The 23526-nt window shown below is 33.7% G+C and overlaps 1 protein-coding gene across 1 annotated transcript in view; it reads right to left on the bottom strand.

The window, feature by feature from the left end:
- Window positions 1-13644, bottom strand: part of SEC24B (SEC24 homolog B, COPII coat complex component) — a 54881-nt gene extending 41237 nt beyond the window's left edge. The window contains exons 1-3 of the mRNA XM_015594969.2: window positions 13625-13644; window positions 12610-13359; window positions 5998-6171 (exon numbers count right to left, since the gene is read on the bottom strand). Of these exons, the coding sequence (XP_015450455.1) occupies window positions 5998-6171; window positions 12610-13261 (826 nt within the window). The 5' untranslated portion in view covers window positions 13262-13359; window positions 13625-13644. The remainder of the gene's footprint in view (window positions 1-5997; window positions 6172-12609; window positions 13360-13624) is intronic.
- Window positions 13645-23526: the final 9882 nt, after the last annotated feature.

The following is a 23526-nucleotide window of genomic DNA, read 5'->3' as shown; positions in this document are numbered from 1 at the left end:
GAATAAAAATAGATTTATTATTGGAAACATATCCGATGCTTTAATCAGAAGCAAATGAGATGGCCATATGATGATAAAAAAAACATAGAACTACTTAATGCACTAGAACAAATCTATGAATAAGACAGAGTAATACTGTATTATATCATTTTAGATTACACTACAGTTGTCAATGTACTATATTAAGACAATGTCACACAACATACTCAAAATTTTATTTCTTAAGAAAAGATGCAATCCCATCCAAGTACTAACCAGGTCTGAAATCTAACTATGGGAGGTGAACACACAGTGTAAATATATATATGCCTTACTGTTAAAGTGTACAGCTGAAACTTAATAGATTTCGTTAACCAATGCCACCATAAAAAAATTAATTAATTTTTTTAAAAAAAAGATGCAATCCTTTTTGAGACATGTTAGAGATGAAAGTGTCAAGATTAAAGCCCTACCACAAATGTGCTTCTTAATATGCTCAGAATTTAACCTTCCTTTGCTTGTTCAAGTAAATTTTGTTAAAGGTTAGGAGTATTAATGTCACAAGAAGGTGACATTTTAGTTAATCTACAGAGGAATGGTGAGTGGTCCATAGCAACAATCAATCCATATTTAAGTGCTACGCTCCAGATTGGGTCCATTACATACAAAATGCAACCAATGGGGAGTGAGGGCCAGAATGGGGCTGACGACCAAGTTATGTGAATGGTTGAGAGCTTCCTGAGGGTCTTTACTCAGACTCTAAGAGCCAGAAACCTATGTATGAGATACACAGGTTGCATCTATAAGGTGGCAGAATATGATGTCTTCCAGAGCTCAGCCTGAAACCCACTGTAAAAAGGTATGTGGAGTACCTTCCACCCCTACTATGACCACCACCATCAAACTGGGAGGGAATGCTATATGCTGACTTATTCTCTCTTAATCAGAGTTTACGAGATATGACACTAGTACACCGTGAGGCAAGAAACACTTCATAGAACTGACATTATGAAGAATTCTATAATTAACAGGGCCCCAATATGAAAAACAAAACAAAACAAAGCACTGGGTTTAAACGACCACCATTTGGTCTTCAGGCAAAACTCCAGGAGACCACAACCTTCAGGCTGCTTAATAAAAAGCATCTTCACTGCTCCCTAGGTACAGAAATGGCGTAAATAAATAAAATTAGTCTTAAGAGAATAAATCCCTTGTGGAAGTTAGCTCTTTTAAATTCAAGGGTTCAGCCTTTTGAGCAACTTATCTTTCCTAAGCTGTTCATCCAACAAGGTACACATACTAGAAAACTTGCCAAGAGTTCTCGCAAAAGAATAGTTTTAAGAGAATCAATTTCCATAGAACTCTTTCCTAAAAGTTAAGTGCCTGTTAACAACAGCCTTTCTCTCACTTTACAAAGGAAACACATACCTTTAACTTATCCTAAATCTTACTATAACACTGCCCTGAGGAATAAAAATCTCTCAAGCACTAAAGGGAAAATATCCTTCTTCCTTAAACAGTTAATTTGATAATTCTGCATGTATGTGGTCCCCAGTCATTACTGTCAAAGAACCCACTGCTTTTCAAAGAGCCCCATGAGAACAAAACAAAAACATTAAGAAGTATTGACTAGACAAGTGGCAGGACATTGTGGATAAAGATGAAGACTCTGGGTTCAGTTCTAGGTTCTACCACTTACTAGTTTGTGTCCTTGGGCAAGTTAATAATCTTTCTGTTCTTCATTTACACCATCTGTAAATGGGGTAGTAACTACCTCAAGTAGTTGTTTTGAGGATTAAGTGATTAATATACATATTTCAAAGCTTAGAATGGTGCCTGAAATATACTAAATATTATATAAGTATTAGCTATTATTTAAAAACATGTCTTTGTGTATATTTAGTTAAAAACAATTACTTTCAGCGATTCTTAATACTTAGCCTTAGGGCAAGTCATAAGGAAAAAAAAAATCTTTCTACCAACCTGAGTAGTATTCTTAGTAATGCTAATTATTATAAAAACAAATAGACTGTTTTCTAGGACCACCAATTTTTTTTTAAGATACACTGGCTAAAACTCAGATAAAAATTCTACATGATTTCTTGCAGCATCAATATGAGATGTTCAATATAATACTTTACAATCTATTTTAGCATAACATATTTATAATGATTATCGTCATTTCTCACCTCCTTATATTCTATAGAATACTTCGTTCTTTCTATCTCCTTTTAACAACAACAACAACAACAACAACAACAACTTACTACAGGTGAACCTAGTCCTAAGCAGTGTATGTTTTTCTTTTTTTATTAAATACATGAGAACATTCCTTTTTCTCATGATGTCTGATGAAATTAAGTTATTTCTGATTTTTATATTTTATTCCTTTGTAAACATTTTTAAAAAGTCAAATAATAGAGTTTGATACACACAATATATATATATTTACCACAGGAATGCAGAGCTTTTCAAGATAATCCTCGCTTCATAAATAACATATTAGGTACATATTACATGGTATTTTTTCAAATTTGGTAATGTGAAACAGTAACTGACTCATTGCCTAGCTTTTATAGCCTACCATAAAAAAAAAAAGGGATAAATTAATCATATTAGATCTTTGACTGTATTTAGTAATTTGGCTTAAAAGATATATGCTACAATTTATTTCTCAATGGAGTTAATGATACCCCTTGGAATTCTAGAAACACGTTTCTTTGGATTAAAAATTACATCAGACTTTCTGACAAAGAATTAAGTTTGTCTCACTGGTTTGAAAATGATGACTGCCTTTACCAATCAGGTTATATAGAAAGATACCATCCATAAAATAAATGACCTACATCACAACTCAAAAGTTTTGATAAAAATACACTGAAATGATGTGATAAGATATTCGCAATGGTATCATGAAATTCACAATATTTTAAATAATTGCTGATTCAGTAAGATGAGCACTGAGTTTGGAGGCAGAAGACTGCATTGGGTCTTGCTCTCTCCTTGGGAGTCTGTATGTGTTTGGGTAAGACACCTACCTCTCTAAACTGGAATTCCCTCATCTGTGAAAGGAAAATGAAATATGATGTGCCGATTTCACATGATGACCAAGAGAGAGAGAAAAGTGAAAGGTATTTTAAAATTGTAAACCACTGTATTAAAGTCATAATAATGTCACCAACTATCTGGAAAACAAAACCTAACAAACAATAATAAAAATTTCTGACATGTAACTCAGAAGGTTAAAAACCCAAAAGAGCAATACTGCTTTAATATATCCCTTCAAATACCATTTCTATCCACTTTGCATGAACAAAGTTTCTCAGCAATTATATGTATAAAAATAAAAACTATGAATGAAATTTAGCTAAGTTTATTTTATTCTGACAATTAATCATATATGACTCAGGTACATAAAACTATGGCGAGGGAGGAGGCATTTACCTTGCTAAAATACGTATTTCAAGGAACATGTACTGTCCATTAAAAAATACCAAAAGTCATGATGTTTATGTTGTTTTGACCAACTAAATAATAATAATTTTACTGATTACTTAAGCCAGAAAAAAAATGTTAATGCTTAGACTTATAGTCATAAACAATAAAACAAATTTGAAAATCTCAATGTTTAATACTGTGGCAGAGAAGTATGATACAGAGTGATAAAAGAGTTTCTAGCTTAAAAATATATAATTACATTCAGGGGAGGGGGTATGACATTAAGGAGATAAAGAAAAAATGTAAACTTTCCAAATGTTAAAAAAGGGCATATTTGGGTATTTTTTTAAAGGATGTGGTAGGTATCATTTCAGTGGATACAAAGAATAACGTAACGTCTTTGTTTTAAAAGTCACACAAGCAGTATGTTGAAAATTATATAACTAGTTAAACTTTTGGTGAAAAATTTTACATGTCAATCTCATAAATGTTTAAGTAGTTAGAGCTTAAAAAAATTTTTTTAGGAGATATGCAAGCAAAAATTTGAATGCTCTCCCCTAAAAACCAGTAAAAAATGCTGAGTCCTTGAAAGAATAACTAGCAAGGGTGTCTTTGAAGCTAGGAAAAAAAGACATCTCTTTTAAGTAGTAATATTTTAGTAGTCATCTCAGAACCACAGCACATCCTATGCAGGCCATACATGGCACAACTACAAGAGGCACCGTTTACACAAACTACCACTTGCACAACATAGATGGTAGCCCTAACTCAGAAACAAGTAGGTGTGTACCCCAAAGGCAAAGAGGAAACTAAGAAACCAAACTCATACTTAAGAAAAAGGAATAGTAAAAAGAATAATAAAAGTTATAATTCAAATGTCTCCACTATTATCTTTCTTGATATTTATTCAAGGAGCTTATCTTAGGTAAATCAAGAGTTTGTTAATGGCCAAGAACAAAACATTCAACCTCATTTTAGATAAACAGAATGAAATAGAAATGTCTGAGTTAAAAATCTTTCACTTTGCTACTTACTAATTTCTAATTTAGGTTACCTAATTTTTGTGAAATCTCACTTTTCTCATCTGTAAAACAGGAATATCTACATTGTAGGATTGATATGGAGATTAAATGAAATAATAAATATAAAGTGGCATATTGTAAGTGCTCAATAAATAGCAGCTCCTTCTCTTTTCGATATATTAGTAAGAAAAAAAGAAACAATTATTATTTAGTGGGAAAGTGGTTTACAAAATGATACAGTAAGATGACAACATGGTATTTAAAATAAGATGGTAAAAAATACGATAGGAAAAAAATAAATTAGCAGGGGCAATGTAAAGGGTCAAAACATGCAAGATATTTAAGAAATAGAAGTAGTCTTTAATGCAGAGGAAAGACACACACCAAAAAACACTGTTCATCCAGGGCTACAACCTAACCTTACTCATGACAAGCAAAACTTTCCTACCAGCCCCTCCCTTTAAAGGCAAACACTTATAACTAGATTCTATTCCCAATGTACCCATTGGCTGGTTGGAAATCAATGGACACTTCTTGGTGCTGCAGTTGGTTTTCCTATAAAACCAAATAAGAAAATTTATAATGTATAATCTGATCAAATTATAGAAAGGCTTCTGTTGACCACATAAACACTCAACAGACATAGGCACTGAAATGAGCCTAAGGATATATGATGCTTTTCTCAAGTTTCAGAACATGACAGAGAAGACAGTTCTTCACATTCAAGATCAAGAGTTGTCATTATGTATTGTGTATAGTCCCTAAAAACATTACTAATGGTTGCTCTAGAAATATAAACTACAGACTTCTAAAAACAGTTCAGTTATCTCTCGTTGAATGAAAATAAAGTATATTAACCTGAAAGATCAATTTTTGGATTTGGAATTTTACCCAGACAGAAAATAACCGTGAATACTGCCAAAATAAAGACAATGTGGGGAAACAGCGTCAAAACAACACAGTTGCCTGTCACTTATTTAGCACAAGAAGAATATTAACGAGCAAACAAACTGTATTGTTTTTCAATGCTGTCAATGTAAGATATAACTGCATCCTCAAAATTGGGTCAAAGTTATTTGCCATTAATAATAATGATAAGCATAGAAATCATCAAATAGGATATAGAAATACACTAGATAAAGAAATCATGGGTACTTTGTCCTAAAAGAAACTGTAATAACCTTTAAAAAACAGAAAATAAAATAAACATTGCATAATAGAGGGATGCATTAGTTAATTAAAATACACTGACACAATTAATTATTAGCCAGGAAAATGACTATAAAGACTGTGCAGATAGAAGAATATGAATAATTTAATAAATGTAAAAGCAAAACAAAATAGTATTTAAACTAAGCTTGCAATTATGTAAAATATAATTTCATGAAGTAACTGGAAGTTAATATATAAAAAGAAAATAGTTTAAACTGAAATTATAAATTATTTTTTCATACTTTCTAAAAATTATGGTTATACAGTTGACTTAAAAATCAGCTATTTGAATCAGTATGTATGTATATGTGTGCTACTTGTATAGTATAATGAATTTCTCCAATACCTTTCTGTTGTAACAGCTCTGATGGTTGTGTAACCGAGGCCACAGGCTCAACAAGGTGATTTACTGTGGGAGGTGTTTTTGCTGACGAAGCTCCTGACACAACAGTGGACACCACTGGGCTGGACTTGGGAGGCTGAACATTTTGCATAACAGGACAGGATAAAGAATCTGCAACTGAAGACAAGAAACTATTTCATCCACAGCAATAAACTTGAAATATATTAAAATACTAACAGAATACAGTTTATTTGAAGTTCTTATAGAAACTTCAGTAATATCACATTTATCTAGTAAAGTATATCTAGAAAATAAGGTGGAACAAAGAAATTATTTTCAAAAAAACCCAAAAATGTACTTAACCAAATGTTTTAATAATCTTTAATGGAAAATTTCCTAAAACATTTCACAAGCTTCCTTACCTTCTTAAACAAAATAAATCCAAAAGTTTTTCTTTACTAATGATCACTATTATTAATTACTGTACTGTGCAATGGTACCTCAGATAAGATTGAGGTTATTTGTTTCTGCAGTAATGTGGTTCATGAACTCCGCAAATGTTCCTAGTATCTGCTCACATCTCATTTTGTACTGTAAACTGCATCAGAGTGTGTAAACACTTCTCATCTGCTGCTTCTAATCAGATGCCTTATTTCACATATAACTGAGTAAGGACCAGAGGGTAGCACTAGGTTGGGCTTCTGGAATAAAGTACATGTGATTCACAGCGGGCCTTTTGATAGCTCTAATTGCTTGACCTAGAAAATAATCTTCAGCCAACCAAGAGATAAAAAATCTATGCAATAACCTAAATGCCCATCGATGGATAAAGAAAATATGCTGTGTGTATGTATGTGTAAAACATACAATAGATGAATGAATAAAAAAAAATGTGGTGTAGATACACACATACACAGACACACAGAAATTATTCAGCGATTCAAAAGAAGGAAATCCTGCTACTTAGAACAAGATGGATGGACCTTGAGGGTATTATGCTAAGTGAAATAAGTCAGAGAATGACGTATAGTGTATGATCTAACTTACCTGTGGAATCTAAAAAAGCTGAATTCACAGAAAGAGAGAGTAGAATGGCTGTTGCCAAGGACTGCGGGGTGGGGGAAATGGGGAGATGTCAGTCAATGGGTACAAACTTTCAGTTACAAGATGAATAAGTTCTGGGGATCTAATGTACAGCATGGTTGACTGCAGTTAACAATACTGTATTATATACTTGAAAGTTGCTAAAGAAACAGCTTAAATATTCTCACCACATACACAGAAAAGGTAATTATGTGAGGTGATGGATGTATCAACTGATTACTGTGGTAATCATTTTACATGTGTATCAAATTATCATATTGTACATCTTAAACATACAATATCATGTTAATTATACTTCAATAAATCTGGGGGGGAAATCCTAAGACAAAAGACTCATAGTAAGCAGTGAATAATATACTGACCATATGTGCATATACATATATGTATATATGTATGACGGGTGTGTGTATGTATAACTTAGGTTTAAAACTGAAACAATTGTAGAACTAAGGTGACAAAACAAAAGGAGTCCCAATAGTATACGAATGATATAAATACGGAGAATGGGGAAAGAAGGTGTAAGGTAAGTCTAAATATGCTGGTTGCTTCATCATTTTTAGGAAGAGCAAACATCATATGGGAGACTGAAAACACAGTCACATTATTTTGCTGTTCCTCTTATTAAGAAGTGGAACTATTTTCCCACCCCTAAACTGGGGCTAACCTTGACTGGCTTTAATTAAGAGAAGTAATGTGGCAGAAGTAATGGTGTGCAAGTCTCAAGAGGCCTTGCAGCTTATCCCTTTCCTTTCTTTTTCTGTCCCGAGCCATCATATAAGGAAGTTAGTTTTTCAAGTAGGGAGCCAACTTAGAGAGTCAACAGTCTGTGCAGGCTGCTAGTCATGTGAGTGAAGCCCTAGGAGAATTCATGCTTCAGATTGCAGCTCAAATGTCCAATATCAGGGAAAACTTCCTTAACGTTCAAAACTAACAGACCAGATGCACCTACAAGTATACTCAAACATCATATATCTCCACTTCACGATATTTAAATAATAACAATTTTACATTCATTGTGTTTATCTGGATAATGTCTGCTTCCCCACACAGACTGGCAAACTTCATGAAGGATCAGGTGCTTTTACTATTTTATCTCCCAGCACTAAAACAATGCCTGTCATATAGCTGACTTTTGAATATTTGTCAAATGGATGGAGAAATGTTTTACAAATATTAAGGACCATGGAAGTATGCCAGCCAAAAAGAAAGTGCCCTTTCACAAAGATAATTTGACAGAAGAAATAATATGTAAAACTGGCACTATGAAAATGAACTACTGTACTGCTGTTCAGTGTATGGGATGATTAGAGACAGAACTCATAATTCAAGAATAAATCTTTTGTCTTTTTTGGTATTAAAGTAGTTCCCTATTTCATTCTTGTAGCTCGTTATAGTGATTGTACACAAAATTCTTTCAGAACTAGGGAGACGAAATAATTCTCAGCTAATAGTACTACCACCCATTCACGTTTTTCAAGCTGGAGAATTTAAAAGGCATCTTTTATTCTTCCTTTTGCTTCATAAACTATATCAACAAATCTCTGTAATCATCTCTGTCATCTGTCTTATATCTAAACAAGTCTCAGCCCAAGTCATCATTCTTCATCTAGATAACTGTAGTAATTCCTTCCCAGCATGTCTTCCTATCTCCAAGTTCCTCCTCCTGTCTGTCTACCACAGTGGTCATAAAAGAAAGTTCTGAAACATAAATCTGACAGCGTCACCCCCTTGCTTAAAAACTTTTGATGGCTGCTGGACCACATAGGACCAAGCTTATGTTTTCCCTTCATCAATTCCTCTCACCTTTCTGATAGTATAGCCCAGTAGAACCTAGGAAACTGATCTACTGGAAAAGAGATAATGGAAAAAGCCAAGATCTGAAGGAAATGACTACAAAGATCAACATCTCATTTTCTGAATTCAGAGGAATAAATGTAAAAAACTTTACAGGTGGGAGGTACGAAGTTGAGAAAAGATGATAAGGTTCAAAAGTAGCTTTGGAAAAACCGAAGGAGTATGAGTGTGAGGAAGCAAAATCACATTATTTCCATCTCGTAACTCTGCAACCTCACGTTTCCAAAGTTGAATATAATCTCTTTACTGTACTATTTATACCTCCAATGTTGTTTCCTAATTTATTTCTAACTTGTGTTTTTTTTTTGGTCCGGATAATCATCTCCTACAGGGTACTTATTTTGCTTTTCCTCAGGCACATCACTACCCTGAGGTAACAGATATAATATTAACTTATCAGTGATGATATGTTAGAATCAAGTATGTTGTGGAATTTTATACAAGGATTATATAAATGTATATTATTATTTTTACATAAGTAGCCTTTTAAATGCTTGTTTTATAAAATGGTATGTAGTAAAATAGCATTAATCAGACAGTACTATTTTGTAATATGCTATCAACATGTGATCCTTATTAAGCAAAAAATAGTAAAAATAATTTTAAATAATTAAAAAAATTTTTAATTGCAGTTAGTATATAATATTATATTAGTTTTAGGTGTATGCAGTAATTTTAATAAAAATAATTTTCCTGGCAAAATTTTAGATATTGGCAACAGGATTTATCTTGCTAATTTTAAAATTATGTGCTTTTCAAAATGAAAGGTAATAAAATAAGGAAATGACTTTAATCTACAGTTTCAGTACTCATCTTGCTGTCACACCCTCAACCAACATCACCTCAAATTGAAAAAGAGCTTCTGAACCTTGAGACATTTAACTAGTGACTGTTTAAAAGTTTTAAAATGGCCTGATGATGATACCTTCTAAACACCAGTCAAAATTTCACCATAAGTTAACAACCAAACAGCACCCAAAACATACATACTTAGAATACTTTTTAATAAAATAATCTGAAGTTCTAGTGCTAAATTTTTCTAAAATAAAGAGGCAAATGAGATAACACTTAAAGGTCTTTTTATGCCACGTTTCTGCATATGAATTCATCAACTGCCTAAAAATAACAGCTTGTATTCATCACTGTGTTTTTGATAATCACTTAACTCAGGTTTACGCTTTTGGATCTCCAACCCTTTAAAAATTGCTTAAGAAGTTTTACTATACTCAAAAATGAAATAAGTACAATCAAGTAATAAAAAATGCATTTTGTCATTTATTCAAACGTTGTATTTCACACAAAACTATTTTAGTACCTAAGATTCTCATTTTAATATGACAATATAATTTAGGAGTTTCAAAGCAATTAAGTTTTCTATCTTTTTAGAAAATTAAAATCAATATTCCCATGGTTCCCAAACCTCGTACCTAGGTACTCAAGATGCCAGTGCAACAAACTCACAGGGTTCCAAGGGGCATTTTAAATTTTCAAGAGAAGCAGAGTGACATCTGTCAAACACCTTATGAACTATTATTACTAAGTTGCTGTGGTACTGTGAAAAAATATTTAGATATATCAACTGAGAAAGTTTGGGAACTTCTGTAATATTTAATTTTAAAGTAGACTTTAAGGAACCTCTTTATTTCTTTTGAAATGGTGAAGAGCATGTGTCTAATTAGCCTGAGATGTATTTGTCAACCTCTGAAGTACAATTTAAAAGTAATTTAACAATCTAAAGGTTAAAAAAAAACACTGAACACAATTGACTTCTAAAATTATATTTTTTATGGCTTTTCTCAGTACAGTACTGGGAATAAAAGAGTAAAAATATACCCCATCTCTTTGCCTAAAGAGCTAATTACTACAGTTATTCAAATAGAAGATCATTTTGTAATTATTTCTATTATTTTTCAATATATTTTTCAATGATAGGCCCTTTCCAATTAGGTATTCTGTTCGTTAGCCATGTGGCCCCATATTTCCCTGATCCCACATCTCAATATAAACTGGTTGCATCCCATCTCAAAAATAAGACAGGAATTACCCGTATTTCTTTTTTTTTTTTTTTGTCACGAAAGTCACAAAATCCTTAAGTCAGAGGGACCTTAGGATAAGCTGATCTACAAAAGGACTGCTAAAAGAAGAGAGAAACAAAAGAATTTCTAGGGAACACAAAGCCCTAGTTCTGAGAAGGGCAGACTGAGAGAAGAAACTGAACTCCAAGACAAGCTGTGTTTTTAACGTTAATGACCATAAGCAGCCAACTTGGACGGTTTTTCTCATCTGTAAAGCAAAAAGACTGTAGCAGAATTTGGGCCTCTTACTAGGCACACCTTGATATCGAGTCAGAAAAACATTCCTGAGACTACACTGGCCAGTCTGGTCTAGCTCAGTAAGCTGGGGCTGAAGAGTACAATCTGTGCTAGTGATTCTGGTCTACAGTCAGGTTTGGGAACTGTGATGATACTTTAAGATGTCTTATACAAGATCCAGTCAATTCTTTTAATTGACTTGATATCTATAGGTAGAGAAGTTATCTTCTTTGTCTATAAACAAACATGCGAAGAATGGAGGAGTGGAAAGACAGAAGAGACACTGAGGAGATCTGGATCCACTGGATCCCCTTAGACTTCTTGTTACGTGAGAAAAATACCAGCTTCTTTGTTTAAACCATTATTAGTAGCTTGAAGTTGAAATTGTTTCTAAATGACATAGCAATGAAAGAACAGATCTTGATCTAATATTCTAAAGTTCTAATTTTAAATAACCTAATTATCCAGAGAAGGATACTTTTCTACAACATCCCTGACATGTAGTTATCCAAATTCTGATGTACAATCTGAAGAAACCACTCAGAAAACTAGCAGTTTTACCAACTCTCATTCTTTACATACATTTTCATTTAGTTCAGGAGTTGTTAAGTTCAAGTTCGCAAGTTAAATTAAATGACCATACCCTATGGAAACCCCACACTAAAAAGACTATATGCTTGCATCCATAATTTTTAAACTAATAAACTTAACCACATCTTGGTTTAGGAAGGTCACAAAAACTAATCACAAGGATATTTATTCTTCAAGCATCTTTCCTTCCCTTTCATCCTAACTTATCAACTGGGAATAAGAAAACATCAGCTTTAAAGTGTAGGAAATAGATCTTCTGTGAAAGTCACTAATAGGAGCTAACTCAGAGAAACCAGTGTTGTATTGCAGGCCATCATCTTTTCTATAGTGAGTGGGGCTCTGGCTGGGATAGTAACTGTCCCAAAGTTAAACTAGTACAACAACAAAAAAAGTAGTGGCTAACAAAGCATATACCCAAATGAACCCTTTCATTTGCTCTATACTTAACTCACATTAAAGACAACTATTGCAGAGGCATAAAACATATTAATAAATATTGACTGAGATCCCAGTCATGGTAAGGAATCAGGCTACAAGAGACAGATGGTTGGGTGGTAATTGTGAACAGGTGAGGGAAGGGCCCCGGGAGATGCTGCAAAATATCACATTAAATAAAGCAAATTAATTATGAAGGTGAGCTAATTTCCAATTTTTCTATTAGGCAATATCATCTTTAACTTTCATGCAAATAAAAGCCTGATTGGAAATGCATTGATTTTCAGCCATGCTTTGGTGAACTTTTCATTCAACCTACCGGTATTTGTCGGGTTGTTGTTGGCTGTAGCCAGAGAACCAGTGTGGTTGCGAATGAGATTGTCTTGAGTCGATGAAAGGCCTGAAGATGACCACGAGAGAGTATTGTATGCTGAAAGACTCTGCTGCTGGTAGTACTGCTGTGATGGTGGAGGTGGAAGTGGTGATGGATGGTTGAGAGCAGTATTTTGACCAGAAAATGAATTATCTCTAACTGGTCTGATAGTCGAAGCATTCTGTGAGGTAAACATCTGTTGCCCATATAGATCACCAGCAGGCAGAGAGGGATATGAAACACTAGGATACGCAGCATTAGAAACAGTTGACACAGCATAGTGACCACAAGTAGAGGGAAATCCCTGAGAAACAACAGAAGAATTGGCAGAGTACATGGCTGGACTATTGTAGTGATTCACAAAAGAGGAGGGTGGCTGGGAGGCACTCGTATGCAAATGGGCTGCTGATGATGCTGCACCCTGGAAGTATCCTGGAGTGGATCCCACAGTGCGAGGGGCAGGAGGGCCCCTGCCATACATCTGCTGTGTTCCTGGTTGTTGGTTTGCTGTGTTAGGAGTCACCACATTTTGTGCTGGTACCGTATAGAGGCCAGAATAGTAATCGCCACACTGGCTATCCAACGGCAATGAGGTCATTTTCCCAGGTCCTTGAGAGTAATGTCCCGAGGGAGCATTATAGTTTTGAGGATGCAATCCATACCCAGGTGGAATCTGCCTTTGATTCTGTGCTGGACCTGAAAAAGAAAAGCAAATATTTACAGAGATTGGTAAAGAGATAACTAATTCTTAAGCATAGTTCCCATTTAAATGTTGCCTGATTAATTTATTTCTCCACAATCCCAAATTGTTACAAGAGATATATACTGTTATGGACCCACTGTGGTAGCTAGTCTCTAAGATGGCCTCAATGATCCCTATCTCCTGATCCTCACGCCGCCCCACAATGTACCAGCATTGGTGGGTGACCCACAGCACATAGCAAAAGTAAGGATACATCACCTCGAAGATTTGCCCAGTCTGGGTGGGATGCTGGCTCTCTCTCTCTCTTAGATCACTCAGTCTGGAAGAACAAACTTGCCAAATTGTGACGAGCCCTATATAGAGAAGTCCGAAGAGAAACTGAGGCCTCCCAACAGTCATGTGAATAAGCATGGAAACAGATCCTTCACAACTAGTAGAGTCTTGAGATAACTACAGCCCCAAATGACAGCCTGACTGCAATCTCATGAGACCCTAAGAGAGAACCACCCAGCAAGGCCATTCCTAAATTCACATCTCTCAGAAATTGAGATTGAATATTTGCCATTTTAAGTTGCTAAGTTTTGAGATATTTTGTTACACGGCAATTGAGAACATACCCAGGATGGAAGAAGTTCTAACCTTTCTTATTAGTTTTTTGAAACTAACAATATACCCAGTATAAAAAAAATACAAACAAGGAAGAATATCAAGTGAAAGTACAAGTCCCCTCTCTCCCTCATGTAGTATCCCACTTCCCACATGTAGTAGCTACAGCTAATGGTTTCTTGTGTATCCTTTGTACATCTATGTATGTATGCAATGTATATATAAGCACATATATATTTTAAATACACAAGGATCATACTACATTTCAACTTGTTTTAACTTACTGTATCCTAGATATTCTGTTAGCATAAATAAATCTTCATTATTCTTCTAAAGAAATCTACAGTATTTCATTGTAGAAACATAACATTACTTATTAAATCTCCACTGAAAAATATTTCAGGGAGTGAACTAATTTATATTTATGAGGACAACTTCTGTGATGAATCTGAAAGATAAGTTCCTAGAAGTGAAACTAGAGGTTCAAAAGGTTTGTGCTTTTAAAATTGACCATTATTGCCAAACGTCTCTCCAAAAAGGTCTACAATTTATACCTCCCGTCAATAATGCTCGAGAATGCCTTGTGTTCCCAACATTGAACAATATTTTAATCTTTGCTAATGTGATAAGTGAAAAACATTTTAGTTTGTAGTACCTAACTTCAAATGATGCTGAGAATCTTTTCAAATATTTCTTAGATATTTGGGTGTCTTCATCTGTTATTTGCCCTTGTTCCACAGGGTTTTATTTTCCTTAAAGATTTAGAAACGTTCCTGTATATTAAGAAATTTAACCTTATGTTATTTCTATATGGTGTATATATTTTCCCCTAGGTTACTGTTTGTCTTTAGACTTTGTTCACAGTATCTTTTGCTATAGTTTCTCAATTATCATGTAGTAAAATCTTTCACACTTGATAAATTTTAAAATAATTCTTAGTAGAGCTTTTCCCATTCATTTTATAAAACTACATACCCATGTTTTCCTCTAATGCTTTTACTACTTCCACTTTTATATTTGTATCTTTGATCACTACAGGTTTTTATTTTATCAATACCATTAACAATAATCCTAACATTTTATTAAGTCTATTAAACATTTTACACTATGTGTCCTCTCTGTTCTAAGTGCTTTACATATATTAATTTCTTTAATCTTCCTCAAAGCCTCTAGAAATAAATAGTATCATTATACCCACTTTATAAATAAGATAAACGAGACACAGAAATTAAGTCATTCAACACAGTCACAATCTTAGGAAATAACTAGGCTGGGATTTGAATCAAGTAGTCTGGCTCAAGTTCATACTTTTAAAAAATGAGCTGTTGATCCTCACTACACTAAAATCCGATTGGCTTTCTTTAGCTCAGCAAATATTAGTCAATTGTCCCAAACAATGGAATTCTAGCCTTGGTTCCAACTAAGAGCAAACTTAGAATCTAATTTTCCTATCTTGTGGAAGAAAACAGGTATCTGTGCCATACTTTAAAGTGAAAAGGTAACAAAACGAATATTCACAAGCTCTTTCAAGTTCACTAACTCCAAGGACGTGCCGATGTATTTTTAGCCATAATAAATATACTTGTTTATAAAAGACATAATGAATAAAGCTTAATATTTCCTTTTTCTGTTTTTAATTTCTACTAAATAATATAGTGGAACCTTCATCTTTGATCATATAAATACATGTTCTATTGCAGACACAAAGATAACTTATGCAATAAAGCTGTAAGGAAAGAATAATATCCACCCTATTCTAAGAAGTATATAGAGAACCAAAACCCAGATACAACTGTTTTACTAGGTGTCTACTTTACTTTTCTTACAGGATATTTTACATGGTCATGGTTCACCTGAAAGAATTTATTTACTTAAAAGGAAAAAAAGGCTAATAGGAATCTTTCATTAACATGCCAAAAAAAAAAGTGACATGTTCTCCCTCCCTGCCTTACTAAATATATAAAAAGATGGATTTGTTACTCTTCACTGCTGTCTCAGAAAATTCTACTGGTATGAATTTATCAATCAAGAGAAGATCCAAATCAGAGTTGGGTAAATCTGTTTAGGCATCTTCCTACTTAATGAATTAGTTGGCTCATCCATGCTACATGATCGAGAAACAGAGAAACAATCATGTCCAAGCTGCTCAAATGTCATTCTTCTAAAAATAACAGAAACGCTGTATTGATTGAAATTTACCAGAAGTGAATTGACCATCAGAGGACGCCTATTCTCAGTTCATGAAAGAAAACAAAGGCACATACTTTGCGGGGGACGAGGAGGGGGATAGCTAATTATATGTAGATGCTTACCATTCCTTACTCTATATCAAGATCTAAATGTTCTCAAAACATGAAGGATCTGAAAATAATTTCATCAAAAATGATAAGTGAATCAAGACTCCTTTGAAAGCAAATCTTTCCTCTCAACTATTTTGTCAATTTTTAAAAGCCTGCTCTTAAAAAGAAAACCACAGAACTGAATTGAAAGAAAATGATATCTAGGACAAGTAAAATATCTTTAAAAATTCTGTCTTACTGTGACCTAAAAAGAAATGCATTTTCTCTACTTCAACTTTAAAATGCATTCAATAACTCTCTCAATTTTCTCTCAGGATATAATATCAAACTAAAAAAGTTTTATTTCTTCTGCATATACTAAAATCTGAACCTGGCAAATACTACAAATGAATAGTTTACATACACTTATATTCTTTAAAACAAACAAACAAAAACCATGGTCTGTAGAATAAATTATGGGAATTTTACTAATGTTAGTGTTTTCACTTGCCTGTTTCCTGTAAGTCCCTAAGCAATTGTGACAGTTTTAAAATATGGCCCCTAAACTCTCTGATACTCTGCTGATTAAAGGGGCGGCGGGGGCAGGGGGGCGGCCTATGTCATACTCCCCTTGCATATGAGCAGGCTGTACAGCTTCCACCAATAAAGAATGGCAGGGGCAAAGCTGTGTGACTTCCCAGACTCAATCACAGGCAACCCAGCTCCTACACCGTTTGATGGAACATTTGCATGTGGATCCCTGAACAGCTGCGTAAGAATCCAATGATTCCACAACTGCCATGTTCTGCAGAAGCCAATCCACAAGGAGAAGTCATGGTAGGCGCTCTAGTCTGAAGTCCAAGTCTTTGATTCTAGTCCTGGTGCCAGACATGTAAATAAATGAACCTTCCAGATCATTCCAATGTCCAGCCACTGACTTATCTTTGAGTCTTCCTAGCTAAGGCCCTAGATATCCTAGAGCAGAGAAAAGCCATCTCTGCTGTGCCTTGTCCAAATTCTTGATGAACAGAATCTGTGAGCATAATAAAATGGGTGTTTTAAGCCATCACGTTTTGGAGTAATTTGTTATATAGCGATAGTAACGGAAATAGCAATTAATTACTATTGCAAAAAATTCAGAATCCAGATTCTAAAACTAAAATATATCTATCTTTACCTAACTTAAAAATGCATTATATTCTTAAAAGTTTAGACATCAGTTTCTATTATTACTAAAAAAGAAAATGTTATCCTTGAATAAGCTAAACATAGTATATGTATGTGTGTGTATACATAATGTACTAAATTGTCCTATTGTATTAGAAAAATAGTTCCTTCATAGAATAGTTGAGAGATGTAAAGCTTTAAGTAAACTATAGGGAAAAACTGAAGCAGATACACTAGAAAAAAATGAAAGAAAAAAAATAACTGAGTGCTGAAATACAGGTCTACCATGAAAGGCAAAAACAATTGGAATCACAGACATGTGCTATAGACCTGCATTATCCAATATGATAAGCCATATGTGGCTATTGAGCACTCGAAATAATGCTAATCTGAATTGAGAAGTGCTATAACTATAAAATACACAATGGATTTTGAAGAAATAGTATGAAAATAGCATGAAAAAATATCTCAGCAATTTTTAATATTAAATACATGTTAAAATGATAATACTTTGTATATATTGGGATAATTGGATAAATTGAAACTGATTTTACTTGTTCCTTGATATTTTAATGTGACTTCCAGACAATTTAAAATTACATATGGAGCTTGCATTAAATTCCTATTGAATGTTGCTCTAAGACAGAAAAATATAAAAAGGGGAATCAATGACCACATATATGGAATGCTTTCAATTTAGGCCTAAATATTTAAATTAGACATTAATAGAAACGTTGATTATAAAAGCATTTTGAAGTACTGCCAAATATCATTAATGCTACTAATTTCTAAGAAAAAAATGGAAAAATAACTGGCTTTCTAGGATAATTTAGATGCAGATCTTTCTCTGGATTCAAAATGATTCTGCAACATATATGAAAAGACGGCTGGTATTTAATACTTATAAAATGAACAGCAAAAAAGATTGTAGAAGAGAGAATAAATTAGTTACATATGTAGATAGTCAAATTTTAAAAAAATAACTCTAGAAGTATTTTTCTTATTACAAAGGTAATATAGTCATTGCAAAAAGATATAGAAAACGATCAAATAAAAATCATCCATAATCTTACCACCTGCGTTAACTGCTATGAACATGCTGACGTATATCTACCCAATATTTTCTTTTTGCATATAACTGGTTAATTTAGTTAAGCAAAAGTAGGCTTACAATGAACTTTTACATGATTTCTTTATTTAGCATGACTTAAATATCTTTCCATAATTTTTAATATCTGAATAGTATAGTATTCCCTTACATGGATTTATCATACTTCAATAAATTCTCTATTATTGGCCACTTGGTTGTTTTCCATTTTTTTAAAAACATGAAGCCACATGGTGATAAGTGTGTGTGCAGGGAAGTCTTTGTGCACATTCACATTACTCTTCTAAAAGTGATATCCCATCGGTTCCAATCACTGGGTCAGGTCCCAAGTTGGCAGCTTAACTGTGCATACGCAGGAGACACTGGGACGCCCAGGAAAAAAAGGCAGGCACAGACTGAATCAAAATGGGCCCGGAAGTTAAATTTAACATTCGAAGGCTTCAAAGCAGCTCTTATAATATGTTGAAAAAATAAAAATATACATATTCAAAGAATTGAAAAAAGAAATCAGTAAATGAACATATAATATCACTAGCGAAATGAAAACTATTTTAAAAACGGAAATATTCAAAATGAAACTGAAATAAATATGCTAGATGGCTTCAACAGCATGTCAGAAGAATCAATGAGCCTGATGATTAAGCAATAAAATGATCCAATTCAAAAAACAGAGACAAAAGCCTGAAGAAAAACAAACAAAACTTATGAGACTTGTGGGACAACATGAAGCACTCCAACATACATTGGTGGAATAGTGGCCTCCCAAAAGATAAATCCATTCCCTAATCCCTGAAACCTGTGAAAATCTTATATGGAAAAAAATGAATATTACTTTATGTGAGAAAAGGCATGATTAAGTTAAGGATCTTGAGAGGAGGAGTTTCTCCTGGATTATCTGAGCAGGTCCTATATGCAATCACACATATCCTTTTAAGACACAAAGAAGAGAAGGCCAAGTGAAGATGAAGCAGAGTCATGAGGCCAAAATACAAGGAATGTCAACAGCCAACCATGAAGCTGGAAGAGGCAAGGACCAGATTCTCTCCTAGAGCTACAGAGAAAGTGTGGCTTTGCCAACACCTTAATTTCAGACTTCTGGTCTCCAGAACTAGGAGAGAATTTCTGTTGTTTTAAGCCACCCAGTTTGTGGTAATTCATTACAGCAGCCTTAGGACATTAACATAGTAAGGATGTAGAATAGCAATTCTCAAAGCATAGTATGCAGAACCCAGGCAGTACTAGAAACTTTGGAGGGATCTGTAGGTAAAAACTATTTTTACAATAGTACTAAAGTGTCACTTGCACTCGTCACTGTGTTGATATTTATATTAATGGCACAAAAGGGATAATGGGTAACATGCTGGCCCTGTGACAGAAAGTGAAGCAGTGGAAACCAAGCAACCCTAGTAATCATCATATTTTTCACTACCACACACTCACGGCAAAACAAACAAACAAACAAACAAGCAAGCAAGCTAGCTAGTTTCACTTAAGACTATCCTAAATAAAGCAGTAAAAATTATTAATTGTATTAAATCTCAATCCTAGAGTACAACCCTAGAGTATATGGCTCTTTTTAATATTCTTTGTGATGAAAATGGGAATAAAAGTATTGCCTCTATTGCATACTAATAGAGATTATCTTGAGGAAAAAGCACTTGTTCAATTTAGCTCTGAGTTTTTTCATGAAATACTATTATTGCATGAACGAAATATTAACAAATAGAATCTAGCAATACCTGAAAAGTAAAACTCATCATGACCAAATAGTTTATACCAGGTTCAACGTCTGAGATACATTCAATGCAATTCACCATATTAACAGGCTAAAGAAAAAATGAGCATATAAATACAGAAAATGCATTAAACGAAATTCATTCATGATAACAAAACTCCCAATAAACTAAGCAGGAATAGAAGAAAACTTCCTTAACCTAATTAGGAATATCTACTAAAAACCTATAGCGAATATCACAATCAACATCATACAATGGTAAGAGACAAACTGTTTTCTAAGATTAGGAACAAGGCAAAGATGTTCTCTCTCACCACTCCTATTCAACAATGTTCAAGGATGTACTAGCTACTTCAGACAGGCAAAAAAAAGAAATAAATGGCATCCAGATTAGAAAGAAATAAAACTATATTTACAAAATGACATGATTGTGTCGAAAATCCCATGGAATCTTCAAAAGAAACACCTGGGATTAAAAGTGAGTTAATCAGAGTCACAGGATACAAGATCAATATACGAGTATTAATTGTACTTCCAAATATTAGTAATGAACAAATGGGATTTAATATTAAACAAACAACACTATTTATAACAGCACAGAAAAAAGAAGTATTTAACATATAAAACTAATGAAATATATGAAAGAAAACTACAAAACACTGAAGGAAAAAATAAGGATTTAAATAAATGGAATAAAATACCATGTTTGTGAACTGAAAGACTTGATTTTGGATCTTTAGGTTCAATGCAATCCCCCCCAAAATACCAGCTTTTTTATATATATCAACAAGCTGATTCTAAAATTTATAAAAAGCCCAAAGTACCAAAATAGATAAAAACAAACAAACAAAACTCTGAAAAGAACAGATGGTAAACTCAAAATACCCAATTTCAACTTATATACTACAATAATTAAGAAAGTATCTAGAAATAGACCCATAAATATATAATCAACTTATTTTCAACAAAGGTGCCAAGGCAATTCAATGGAGGAAAGTCTTTTCAACAAATCCATATACAAAAAAGTAAACCTCAATGCATATCTCAAAACCTTAAACAAAAATTAAGTCAAAATGAAACACATATCTAAATGTAAAATTAAACAACTTCTATGAGAAAATAAAGAATAGCTAGGTGAATATGGATTTAGCAGTAAGTTCTTATCTATGACACTAAAAGCACAATCAGTAACAGAAAATACTGATAAAATGGAATTTATCAAAATACAAAACTTTGCTCTGTAAGAAGGACTAAGAGAATTAAAAGACAAGCCACAGTCAAGAAGAAAATATTTGCTAATCATACACCCAATAAAGGACTTGTATCCAGATTATATTATAAACTCTTAAAACTCAACAGTAAGAAAACAGACAACTCAACCAAAAATTGGTGAAAAAAAAAAATTACCAAATATATATAGGTGGAAAAAAATATGCTACTAGGGAAATGCAAATTAAACCCATAATGAGATGTATCTATATACTCATTAGAATGACTAAAGACAAAAACACAAAAATCCAAAATATCACATGGTGACAACGATGTGAAGAAAGAGAAACTCTCATTCATGGTTAGAGGGAATGCAAAATAGCACAGCCACCTTGGGAAATAGTTTGGCAGTTTTCCAATAAAGTTAAATACACACTTATCATTTGACCTAGCAGTCCCACCCTTACGTATTTAACGTGAAAACTTGAGTCCACACAAAAACCAGAACATAAATGTTTATAGCAGCTCTGTTCATAATCACCAAAACCTGGAAATAACCAAGATATTCAACAATATAGAAATGGATAAATAATCCTAGTACAGACATATAATAGAATACTACATAGCAATAAAAGAGAACAGACAATTGATTCATGCAACAGCATAAGTAAATGTAGCTAAATAAAAGAAACCAGACGCAAAAGACTATGTATTTTATGGTTCCATTTATATGCCATACTGGAAAAGATAGAATGACAGGGATGGAAAACAGCAATGGCTGCCAGGGCTGGTGGAGAAAAGAGTAGATGGCTATACAGGGATTACATGAGGACTTTTTTATGATGATGAAACTTTTCTATGTGGTAGTGTAGTGGTGGATACTTGCCTGCATGCATTTGCTAAAACCCACAGAGCTCTACTCTACAAAGAATAAATGCAAATTTATTATATGCAAATTTTTATTTTAAAAAAATCAACCAGGATTTCAAGAAGATCTAGGATGGAATACAGACTGTGACAAATCAGTATAATAACCTACCTGAAAAATATTTAGGTAAAATGCATACAGATGGTCAGATGCAGATATAAATTAAAGACATGTTTACATACGTGAGTTATTATACAAACATCTCCTAGCTATCTACTGAGAGAGCCCAGAAGCAGTGACACCCAGGAGCAATGAGCACATCCAGCGCACAGTTTTTGGTTTCTAAATACCATGCCCCAACAATAGGAACCAGGGCTCCTTGGACAAACTGCTGATTCTAGTGCTAAGATAGGGCAAGTACAAGATGGAGAATCTTATAGTGCCAAAAGTAAAGAAGTGCTCAGAAATCAAAAGGATGGGGACAAAAGTACACAGGAGCCAACCTGAAAGAACTCCCAATAGCCAGAGCTGTAACAATCTGAGTAACAAATATAAATAATCATAGTATTGGACTATAACCCAAATAAAATATCCAAGTCCATAAGATAAATGATTGAATAAATTTTAAAACGAGAGAAAAGGAATAAATCTTCCTTACAGAAAAATTCCAAATAATATAGACGGAATGAGGAAAAGAAAAAAAATCACTATTAGAATTCCACAGTAATAATTACTGCAGGCAAGAGCCACTGAGGAATGCTAAAATTAGTGGGTAAAAATTTAAGGAAACACAGGATAATAATTTAAAAGTTTCTCCCCAAATATTTATTAATTACTGTGGTGATTTTAACATATGCACACAAATTATTTGATACACCTCACTCTAGGAGGTAGAGTTAATTCTCTTTCTGTTAAATGTAGACTGGAGTTAAGTGAGTTATTCCTAGTAAACACAGCAGGAAAAGGGGAAAAAATAGTAACTTTACAGTGGGGAACTCAGAGGGCAGCCCCTATTAAGGACTGAATGTGTCCCCCCAGAATTCGACCTCCAATTTGATGGTATTGAGGGGGCACCTTTCGGGGGTAATTAGGTTTAGATTAGGCATCAGGGTAGGACCGTGGTGATGGAATTAGTATCCTTTTAAAAGATCTCTTTTACCTACACGCACGAAAGAAGGAAGCCATACG

Source organism: Pteropus alecto, unplaced genomic scaffold (assembly GCF_000325575.1).
Source record: "Pteropus alecto unplaced genomic scaffold, ASM32557v1 scaffold5, whole genome shotgun sequence".
Classification (NCBI taxonomy): domain Eukaryota; kingdom Metazoa; phylum Chordata; class Mammalia; order Chiroptera; family Pteropodidae; genus Pteropus; species Pteropus alecto.
Note: the sequence above shows the minus strand (reverse complement) of the source record. Positions and strands in the feature narration are given on the sequence as shown.